Source organism: Panthera pardus, unplaced genomic scaffold (assembly GCF_024362965.1).
Source record: "Panthera pardus isolate Hobbes unplaced genomic scaffold, ASM2436296v1 HiC_scaffold_12, whole genome shotgun sequence".
Classification (NCBI taxonomy): Eukaryota; Metazoa; Chordata; class Mammalia; order Carnivora; family Felidae; genus Panthera; species Panthera pardus.
Genome location: NW_026526677.1, coordinates 72323974 through 72336155, shown reverse-complemented (window position 1 = coordinate 72336155; position 12182 = coordinate 72323974). Strand labels below are relative to the sequence as shown.

The following is a 12182-nucleotide window of genomic DNA, read 5'->3' as shown; positions in this document are numbered from 1 at the left end:
ATTCTGGAGAATCAGATTTACAAAAGGTATGTATTCTAGGCAAGCAAGACTGTGTATTGCAATTATGATTTGAAAATTATTAAAATCTGTGACAAATCTGGGTTTGCTGATGTAATCTTCAGTTTGGTTTATCACATAATTTATAACCTAGACAAGCAAACATGGCACATGTTGGCATATTCAAATACATATCATCAGTGTGTTTGAATGGCAATGGTGCAAACTGATCAGAAAAGTTAATCGACTTAAAAATCAGGAGGAACTTGTTTTATTCCCTACTCAGGAGCCCTGGACTCAGATGACAGGCAGGAGTGAGGATGTGAAGAGGGGCTACTGACAGTAAAGACTCGTGGCCTAGCATTCCCTGTGACCAAAACAGGTTCTTCACATGCACATTTTCCTCAGGAAAAGTGGAGGAGAATGGGATTTTCCAATAAAGCCTGAATGAGAACAGGGATGTGCACTACTTGGTTCTGCTAACCAGCTAAGCACTTGGCAGTAATCTCCCAGCTACCATTTCATTGAATAATCCTGCAAGGAAAATTCACTGAATAACCCAAATTAATTCCTAGTCCATCTACAAAGAGACATGAAGTCAGCCTCCAGCCCTGGAATTCTTCCCAGGCCACATGACCTGGTGCCCTGGTACCAAACAACTAAACAGTTTAAAATTCCTAACAAGAAGTTGGATAAAATGCTATGTATCCAAAATAATGAAATGGCTTACCCTGTTCTTAGTGTAACGGGCTCTGCCTGAAGCAATCCCAAGTCTCTGAAAGTAAGCTTCAAAATCACTTCCAGATCCCAGCTTGTTGATTCTAGATGTAGGATATAAATGTGTATACACACACACAAGGATATTATAAATGCATAAGTTAAAAAATATGAAGTTAAAGAAATAGAAAAATGAATCCTGTCCCAGGAATAGCAAGGAATTGCACAGCACATTTACAAAAATTAGAAGGTACACCACCCCAAGCTACTTTCCTGTCACATGCCGGAAATTGCTGCATTAAACCTGTAAATCTGCACTGACTACAGTCACAGTTGAACAGTGCCACCGAAGACAGCAGCCTAGTGACTGTGGTCTCTTTCACATCGTCAGTCTTTTAGAATATTTACATAGAGAGGAAAAAGAGAAAAATAAAATTTGGTCACTACCCTCAGAGAACTATAGTAAGAAAACTGCCATGATAAAGTATATTTAGGATCACGAATCTATGCCTTATTTAGAAAATGAAATTACAATATATATTTTTGCATGTAGTTAAGAAACCACTACATACATACATATGTAATATATATGCAATAACATGGGAAAATTTATGATAAAATGGTAAGCAAAGAAGAAAATTATAGGTGTATTAGAAAATACATACTTCCAATGTGTTTTTGAGATGTAGGTATTTTAAAAACCTTTTTTTTGACTCTAGTTTTTTTGTTTTTTTTTTGTTTTTTAATCATGTAAAACTTTTACAATGGAAACAAACTTTCACAAGACTTATTTGGAGTATGTAATGGAGCTATTAACTGTTACCATTATCTGCTGGTTTATAGAAATAGTATTGCAGGAGAAAAAAAATTGAAGAAAACTGTTTTGTGAATGAGAAGTAAAAAATTAATACATTCTATATTCATTACAGGTAAAGACACAATTTGGTAGTGACTTATAATGCCCCTTAAACTTAGAAGCAAATAATCCATATTTCATCATTATCATTTGGTGTCACATTAATGCATTGAATACATATCTAAAATTTAATACAAAAATGCAAAATAATACCTGATAATGTGGCAAAATAATTTTGGCTAAACATTTGCAAAAGTAGAATTTATTATAGATTCAAAGACTTGGCTATTCTGTACCATTAGCAAATTGAAGGCTACACAGGGATTCTTTGGGATTATCTTTCTTCTACTCACATTGTTGACATAGCTGAGAATTACATTTCTGGAGAAACAACGGGCAAAGGGGAATTCACAATTGATCCTAACGGTAGAAAATATACAAGTAATTCACCTAGGAAAATCTTTATTTTCAGATGAAGGGTCCTTTTCCAACCAGCTTTCATAAAGAGACTTACTCTCAAAACCATCATCTGGGCTGGATATCTGGAAAGAAACATCAAATATTGGGAATTAGAGGCAGAAGCAACTAAATTTATGTTGATAATAAAACCATAGGTTATCAACTTCTAACTATATGGACATATATCATGTTCTTTATAGAAAAACAAGCAAATGACAAAAGAATACAACCAAATTCATGTTCATTTTTGTTGCCTGCCTATTGATAATTTTGCCATGTACGTGAGATAAAAATCTCTGGCTTATTTTGGTAAACTTTTTTAATAGAGTTGCAGATTTATAACAAATGTTATCACTTTAATTTTTAGCAGTTTAGATGTCCTTGAGTAAGTCACTGGGGGAAAACTTGGATACAAGATTTACGTAAGTAAGTTGCTTCTGTCCTAAAAGACCTTTAAAGAGAGGCCTCAGGGTGGCAGACGTGGCTGAAGCATCTAAGCCTGACAAGGGCAATGTAAATCCTGGTTTTGCAGAGCCCGAGGGGAAAGGAGGAACTGCTGTTGGAAAGTCCAATTGTATTCAAACCAAGTTGGAATCTGATGGGTTTTAAAAGCTCTGCATAACCTCACATTTCTCTTTGGGGATTTTAAGAGCTTCTATGAATACAAGAACCTTTTTTACTGCCCCCATTAAAGGTACGGCCATTAACTTACACTCTGCTCTCTCCAATCTTCGGCAGGGCCACAAGGTAGAGTGTGGACTGTGAAGGCTGAGGTGCCTGTTTTAGATCCTCATGAACACACGTATTGCCTGAATTTTGTGTTTGTAGCTCTGCTTTGTTCAGAAAAAGGCATACCCTCCTCACGCAGCTCTGAAAGCATCATAACCTATGGTGCGTTGCTTCCCCTCTTCAAACGCTAGTTTTCTCAGCTGTGGAAATGGGGATAATGGTCCCCATCTTAACATAAACATCAATTCCTCTGATATTTTCTGTGGCCTTTATACAGAGTGGGTTGTTGCCTCATCATTGCACATGAGCCCGCAGCTTAAAGGCAGTCCTGGCTCTCCACGTCCTTCCTTTGCCCACCAGCATGTTGCAGCAGCAGGGACATTCTACTCCTTTCCCGCCAACTGACTGGGTTCTACTCGACTCTGCTCCCGCCAACTTGCAATGGCTGAGAACCTGCTCCAATTCCTACATCCTGCTTAGACCGAATTCCCTGAAAAACCCTCTCCTTTTCTGGAATCACAATTTCAGTCTAGCACTACCCCGAACTGAGTCCTTCTAGCCTGTACCCCCTAGAGCATACTTTCTGTCTCTGCTGTCTTGTCACAAATGCTGACCCTTGGGTATTTTCAACACCTTGTCCCAGTTCTTAAATTGGGCAGCTGCCCAGTCTCTAAGCTCTGCCCTCTCTACCACTCCCATCCTGCATTCCTGCCACCAGCATGGTTTGCCTCTGCCAACACATTCTAGAGGTTGCTGAAATGGTAATAGTCCGTTCACAGAAGTCTTTTTCTACCAGGTTTTGGTATGGCCGTGGAGAAGCATCTGCCTGTGTACAAAGGGGCATAGACCTCAACTTCTCCCTATTGGCCCTGAAATTATTAACTATCCTTGATATCAAAGGCAGGAGCCATCTCTGGAGGACAGCACAAAGCATAAATGCATGTCCTGAGCAGGATTCTCTCAGAATTTTCCTTACAGCTTGCTTTAGATGTTTTAATGGGACATTCGAATAAAAGTGTCAAGAACATAAGCTACCCAATATGTTGAGAGTTGGGATGGGAATGATGAGAGCACTCCCATTTGGGAAAACTGGTTTTTAAAGGCATTTAATGGGAAAAAGGAAAGGGTAATATTAAGGGAGAGTGGAAAATAGTACCTACAGAGAAGTGACACCTACTTCACATTGTAATCTAAGTGATAACATACTTTAAAGATTTGTATTTGGTAACTAAATTCTATAATGAACCATTTAAATGAAGTACACAAAAATTAAAGATATATGTCATTTTTAGAGTAGAGTGCAAAGTACTTTTTATCAATAATATTCACAAAATTCCTGTAAGAATTATTTCCATTTTGCTATTAGACTTGCTACAGCTTAATCTATTCACTATACTGATACTGAGTGGTCTTTCTAATGAACAAATATGATAATGTATAACCTTGTTAAAGATTCTCTGTGGCCCCTGGGTTGCTCAGCCCAGCCAGTTAAGCATCTGACTTTGGCTCAGGTCATGACCTCACAGTTCATGAATTCGAGCCCCACATCAGATAGGTGCTGACAGCTTAGAGCCTGGAGCCTGCTTTGGATTCTGTGTCTCCCTCTCTCTGCCCCACGTGCATGCACGTGTGCTCTCTCACCCGCTCTCTCAAAAATAAACATTTAATAATAAATAAGATAAAACAAATAAAAGGAAGAAATGATCTTCCAGGTCTCTTAAAAAAAAAAAGATTCTCTAATTTTCCCATCACCATATTTCTGACCTTGGCCTATTTGTCCTGCTCCATTTCTTACCATTTATCCACCAAAACCTTATACTTATGTCACCCTGAACCACCTACAGTTCAGGAAATATTTTCTTTCATGTCTCCACATCTTTTTTAGGTTACGGTGTTCTCTGCTGAGAATGCCTTCTCTCTTAATTTCACACCCTTCCATTTTACAACCCAAGAACTAATTATTCTGTAAACATCTTCTGATGCTTCCCCAACCACCCCAGAATTTCAGCTTCTCTATTCCATAATTCTTCTCCATTGTTTGTAGTATCCAATATTCTACTGACGTGTAATTCCTCACTTACAAGTGTGTATCCTCTCTAGATTGCGAAGTATTTGGATACAGTGACCATGTCCTTTTATCATTGATGCTGCTGGAATTCATTTTATAGGGTTTGAACCCAAGGCTTTCTCCATTCCAGCTCATTCTGTTGTATCGAAATTCCTCTGCCAAATGAAACTGTATACCCTCTACATGGCAACAGTGTATACAATAATAACTACTATTAGAAAGATTAGCAATGCTATTTTTATACATAGGTCATATAAATAGTGTATTAAAGATTTTTTTCTGACTTCTTACTTATACAAATCAGTTACCAGTTTAAAAATCAGTACCACTAATTAAGAAAACAAGTGTTATCCACTTATTTTCTATTCATCAGAAAACATTAAGACATCTATTTATATACCTCTTTTGTCAGTTTATACACCAATTGGTAAAGAAGGGGTGTACAGTCAACTCTCAGAGTATAATTGCCTGAAAAAATAAAATACAATGTATTTTAATACTTCCAGGTGAAATTCCAAGAGAAGTCTAATTCTAACTATTTCTAATTATAAACAATGTATAGTCTTGAAATCAAATAGCATCATTCTTAAGGTGGTATCTTTCGAGGGGGGCTTTGGCAAAGGAAGTGATAAGGCTATGCCATTCATATTTACTCCATCAATTCAACAGTGTATATCAAGACATTAGACCAGAGCATTTCAGTACCTCGGAAGTATGCTCTGACATTCATCTAGAAGTAATACAAAGAAAGCCTAGAGACACAAGTGTCGTATGTCAGCTTCCAAGCAAAGTCTGTAGTATGTACTCACTTCAAATTGCTCCCATAAAGTATTTCTATGTGGAATATTCCGTAAAACATTCTTCTGAAATATTGTAGCCAAATTCTTTTAATATCTCCACAGGAAGAATATGGTTAATACTAGAGTTTTAAGTAGTAATTCAAGATAGGCAAATGGCAAACATACTAAAGAAATTACAATCAGTAGCTCAGATATGACTCATACTGATTCATTTGAATCATAATCATTTTCTCTGTGGTAAAGTGGAAAATGGAGGTACTATTGAGGAATTTCATAGGACGAGAATAATCTTAGTTTACAAGTTAGTTACAATTTGCAGACTGAAAAGATGATGCATTGTTTAATAATCTGAAGTAAGATTTACCTTCTATAGATGAATCAGAATTGATATAAGCAATGCTTCTCTCCTGGAGTGTTTTTGCATTCTCCTACAGTTGAAGCAAAGTTGTTATTTAATTCACAATATTTACAATTGTGGAAATAAATAAGCAAATCAATTTAGTATAAAGGTGGTCTACAGATACCTTTATGAATCCAGTATCTATGCCTTTGCCATAATTTATGAGAAAATGCAGATAACTGGTTGGTTGACAACATTAACACAAGTAAAAAGAAAAATATGTGTAGCTACTATTTATAGCAATAGCAAGGATTCTCAGAAAAAAAGTATTTTCACAGTGTGGTTCCTTGACTCCTTGCATTAGAATATGAAGGGGTGAGGCTCCCAGATTTTGGGCCCCACAGCAGATGTACTGATTAAAAATTTCTGAAGGGCCTGGAAATCTGTATTTTCTAAAAGGTATCCCTGGAAATCCTTACATACACTGAAGTTTGAGAGAGCTACTGAGACTGGAAACCCAAGTATAATTTTAAAAGTCAGAAATAGAGTCAATTTATCTATTTTTTTAAAGTATTTTATTTTAGAGTGCACATGCACACAAGCAGGGGAGGCACAGAGACAGACAGGGAAAGAGAATCCCAAGCAGGCTCAGCACTATCAGCACACAGCCTGACACAGGCCTTGATCCCGTGACTCTGGGATCATGACCTGAGCCAAAAATCAAGAGTGGCATGCAACCAACTGAGCCACCCAGGTGCCCCTCCATTTATCTATTTTTAAAAGAGGAGATGCAAAGAAAAATAATTTTCAAAAGAAGGATAGAAAAAGAAACTAGATGGAGAGAAGGAAAGCCATTAGGATAGTCTCTTCCTCTCACTATAACACACACACACACACACACACACACACACACACTACTATCACACAGATGGGATATGCTGAGAGAGCCTTTTACTTCTCTCTAGCTTGCTACCTCATAAGAACACAGTATAATAGGACACAGTCCAAGATAGATGCATATAAGTACCTTGAACTCAGTTCCCAGACACACCAAATCTACACCTACAAACAGAGCAACTCTTCCTAAAGAAGAACTGAGGGCTGACTGAACAACTTCTGCATGACAAAGAATAGAGGGACCACATAAAGAAGGGTAGGAAAGACAGACACACAGTAACATTGAGAACAACCACCTGATGTGGCAACCTAGAGTAGAGAGGGATATCACTGAGGGGCCGATGGACAGAGTCACCTACCCTGGGACACAGAAAAACAAAACAAACAGTAATTTAAAGGGAAACTAGAGAGCCCCTGGGTGGCTCAGTTGGTTGAGCGACTGACTTCGGCTCAGGTCATGATCTCACATATCGTGAGTTCGAGCCCCACGTCGGGCTCTGTGCTGACAGCTCAGAGCCTGGAGCCTACTTCGGATTCTGTGTCTCCCCCTCTCTCTACCCCTCCCCTGCTCACCCTCTGTGTCTCTCTGTCTCTCAATAATAAGTGAATGTTTAAAAAAAATTTTTTTTAATAAAATAAAGGGAAACTAGATTATTAAGTGAAGGAAATCCATTTACCAACCATAGAATGTCTGCCAAATGGGTGTAACTGCTAGAACTCTCTCCAGGGTCAGATTACTCAGTCCTCTAACCCACACCAGCTTCAGCTGTCCCATCAAGGTGACCCAGGCACAAATCACCATGTCATATCTGGCCTGCTCCCATGCCATCTCCAGCCATCCCACCAAGGCAGCCCCAATGTAGAGCACCCCAAAAACCCTTGGCCTGAGTCTGCTTCATGTCAGCTGACCCTCCAAGGTGACCATAGTGCAAAGCACTCCAGGAACCATGGATTACACTTGCTCCAGCTGACCTGACAGGGTGCCTCTGTGTAGAGGGCCCCAGCCAATGCCCATCCAGCACCAACCAGCCAGCCAAAGCCACCAAGTACACAGTCTACACAGGAGACATTCTTCTGTAAGGCTCCTCCTTCAAGACTGGAAGAGGTACCCATTCCACATAATTCATAGAAACAAACAAAGTCAGACAAAGGAGACAGAGGAAGATGTTCTAAACAAAAGAACAAGACCTCAAAAAAAAAAAAACTAAATGATGCCGGGAGCCGATCCATCCAGCCTTCCTGATGGCACAGCGTGGGTGGTTGGCAGAGGGCAACGCACAGCGACCCTTCGAATGGGAAGCTACCAGTATCCCTCCTGTTATTCATCATGGCCATCCCCATAGTCTAATTAGCATTGGTGAATCAAAATAAACCCATGGGGGCAAACTCGGGGATATATAAACTCCCTCTGGGAAAAACCATGAGAATCCGAAGATGGATAATGAAACCTTATACCCAGCCGGTGCCACCCCTGCCTGCCTGTCCCCCACCTAAAGGAAGGATAGCCCCATATATTTCCCAGCCAAGGAGGGGGACAAATGGGTTTGAAATCCCCACCCGGCCAACAAAGAAATGTATCCATGGATACAAGTTACTCCAAACCCTAGACCCACTTGGCCCCCAGGAGGCATTCCAGATGATAACTCGACCTGGTGGGTTAAGGTACAGAATGGTTCATTAGCTCCTAGGTATACATTGTCTCTCTGGGAATGCATAAGGCGTGGGTTCCCAGGGCCCTCTTGGCTCCCTCCCGGCACCCAAGACCAAAGAGAATACTTTTGTTCCTTGTATTGCAAATGGTTCAAAGGAACAATTAAGAAGTCACATCCCTGTAAACGTTCCACTTGAGGTGTTGAGAGATAGATGACCTTTCATGAAAACAGCAAAGCAAATGCTTTATAGACAAATGTAGATTCATAATGAAAATAGTATGAAGAAATTAATAAGCAAAAGGGCAGGAGGGAATGTTACAAGAAAATAACTATGTTGTTCCTTACTGGGTGATTACACAAAGAAACATATTTAGAATTAGGTAATGCTGAAAAACATAGATGATGCACTCTACAAAGAAATTGCTAACACATAAAATGCCACGTTTGCCACAATAAAGCGACCAGTCTAACACGCTGCTATTGTCTGTGTCCATTTGTTATTTTCGCCGACGCCATTCATCCTTTGGGAACCCCTGGACCTGCTAGGGCTGGACCTCAGCAAAATGAAACAAAAATAAGCCATCTACCTGAGAAAGAGTTCAAAGTAATGGTCATAAAGATGCTCAACAGACTTGAAAGAAGGTTAGGTGAGTTCAGTGAGAACTTCAACGAGACAGAAAATATAAAAAAGAACCATCAGAACTGAAAAATACAATAACTAAAATGACAGCAGAATAGAGGCAGCAGAACAGATCAGTGAGCTGGAAAATAGGATTGTGGAAAGCAACCAAACTGAACAGCAAAAAGAAAAAAAAATTTTTTTAATTAGGACAGGTTAAGGTATCACTGCATTAAGCATAACAACTTCTGCATTACAGGGTTCCCAGAAGGAGAACAAAGAGAGAAGGAAGCAGAAAACTTATTTGAAGAAATAACAGCTGAAAACTTCCCTAACTGGGGGAAGGAAAGAGACATCCAGGAATACCAGGGATCCCCCAAATAAAATAAACCCAAGGAAGTCCACACCAAGAAACATAATAATTAAGATGTCAAAACATAAAGAGAAAATCTTGAAAGCACCAAGGGAAAAGCAAATACTTACGTACAAAGGAAACTCAATAAGGCTATGAGCTGATTTATGGGAGACTTTGCAGGCCAGATGTGAGGGGCATGATACATTCAAAGTGCTAAAAGTGGTAGAAAAAAACATAACCAAGAATACTCCATCCACCAAGTTTACCATTCAGAATTGAAGAGATAAAGAGTTTCCCAGATGAACAACAGCTAATGGAATTCATCATCACTAAACCTGCCTTCCAATAAACATTAAAGAGACTTCTTTAGAAAAGAAAAGGTCATACTAGAAAAAAATTTATGAAAGGAAAAATTTCTACTGGTAAAAGCAAACATATAGTAAAGGTAGTAAATGAGTCACTTATAAAGCTAGTATGAAGGTTAAAAAGACAATAATAGTAAAGTCAACTATATTTAGAATATTAGGTAGGCAGTATGAAAAATATGTAAAATATGACATCATATAAATAAAATGGGGGGGAGGGGTCAAAAATTAGTGTTTTTGAATGTATTCATACCCAAGTAGCCATCAACTTATAGAGTACTAATACATAAGAGGTTATATATCAACTTTACCATAACCACAAACTCAAACCTAGAATACACAAAAATAAAAAGGAACCCAAGCATAATACTAAAGGAACACCATCAAATCACAAAGAAAGAGAGCAAGAGAAGAACAAAGGAACAGAAAAAAAATGAACAGAAAACAATTAACAAAATGGCAATGAGTATATATCTATTAATTAGTACCTTAATGTAAATGGACTAAATGCTCCAATCAAGAGAGAATGACGGAATAGATTAATAAGCAAAACCCATCTATATGCTGTCTAAAAGAGACTCACCTCAGATAAAAGACACACAGAGACAAAGAGTGAAAGGATGGAAAAAGATATCCATGCAAGAGGAAGCAAAAAAAATAAAAATAAAAAAAAAAAGTTGGAGTAGTAATACTTTTATCAAACAAAATAGACTTTAAAACAAAGACTATAATAAGAGACAAAGAAGGCATCACATAATGAGATCAATCCAACAATAAGATATAACAATGGTAAATATCTATGCACCTAACATATAAAGCAATACATAAAGCAAATGTTAACAGACATAAGAAGGTAGAAATCCATGGTAATAGTATAATAGTTGGGGATTTTAACACCCCACTTACATCAATAGATATATTATCCAGACAGAAAATCTATTATGAAACAGTGGTTTCAAATGAATCATTAGACTAGATGGATTTAACAGATAAATACAGAACATTCCACCCAAAAATAGAAGAATGCACCTTTCTTTACAACGGCACATGCAACATTTTCCAGATCATATGCTATATCACAAAACAAATCTCAATAAATTTAAGATTAAAATCCTATTAAGCATCTTTTCCAATGACAACGGTAAAAATTAGAAATCAATAACAAGAAGGGAACTGGTAAAAACACAAATATGTTGAGGTTAAAACAATATGCTATCAACAACGAATAAATCAATGAATGAATCAAAGAGGAAATAAAAAAATACCTGGAGACAAATGGAAATGGAAACAATGATTCAATTTTTCAGCACACAGCAAAAGCAGTTCTAAGAAGAAGGTTTTATAGCAATACATTATGGCCTACCTCAAGAAACAAGAAAAATCTCAATCTAACCTTAGGGATGCCTGGGTGGCTCAGTTGGTTAAGGAGCCAACTTCAGCTCAGGCTTCATGGTCTCATGGCTTGTAAGTTTGAGCCCCGGGTCAGGCTCTGTGCTGACAGCTGAGAGCCTGGAGCCGGCTTCGGATTCTGTGTCTCCTCTCTGTCCCTCCCCAGCTCACAACACTCTTTCTCTCAAAAATAAATTAACGTTAAAAAAAATTTATTTTAAAGAAAGAAAAAGAACAAACAAAACCCAAAAAGAATAAACAAAACCCCAAATTAGTAGAAAAAAAGAAGTAATAAAGATCAGAGCAGAAATAAAGGAAATAAAAACTTAAAAGAGAGAAAGTATCAGTGAAACTAAGAGCTGGTTCTTTGAAAATATAAACCAAATTGATTGGCCATTAGCCAGACCCATGAAGAAAAAGAGGACTCAAAATCATGAACAAAACAGAAGTTAAAGCTAACACCATGGAAATACAAAATATTATAAAAGACTATAAAAATTAAATATCCAAAAACTGGACAAGCTAGAAGAAGCAGATAAAATTCTAGAAACATACAATCTTCTCAAACTGAATCAGAAGAAATCAAAAATCTGAGCAGATCAATTACTCGTAACAAAATTGAATCTGTAACAAAAACACTCCCAAAAAACACAAGGCCAGCCCAGTGGCTTCACATATATATTTTACCAAACACTTACGAAGAGCTAATATGTATCTTTCTCAAACGATTCCAAAAAAGAGAAGAGGAAGTAAAACGTCCCATTCTGTGACGCCAGCATTACCCTGATACCAAAACCATCTAAAAGACACTACAAAAAAATAAATACATAGAAATAAAGAAAATTGCAGGCCAATATCCCTGATGAACATAGATTCAGAAATTCTCAACAAATTATTAGCAAACCAAAAATGCAAGGATCATTTATGATGATCAAGTGG

The 12182-nt window shown here is 37.8% G+C and overlaps 1 protein-coding gene across 3 annotated transcripts in view; it reads right to left on the bottom strand.

Moving 5' to 3' along the window:
• The window catches only part of NAALAD2 (N-acetylated alpha-linked acidic dipeptidase 2), a 68580-nt gene that overhangs the window by 16213 nt on the left and 40185 nt on the right, over positions 1–12182 (bottom strand). For all 3 annotated transcript variants that reach the window (XM_053900186.1, XM_053900187.1, XM_053900188.1), the window contains 4 exons: positions 5991–6054; positions 5227–5294; positions 2021–2112; positions 728–818 (listed from right to left, as the gene is read on the bottom strand). In XM_053900186.1, the coding sequence (XP_053756161.1) occupies positions 728–818; positions 2021–2112; positions 5227–5294; positions 5991–6054 (315 nt within the window). The remainder of the gene's footprint in view (positions 1–727; positions 819–2020; positions 2113–5226; positions 5295–5990; positions 6055–12182) is intronic.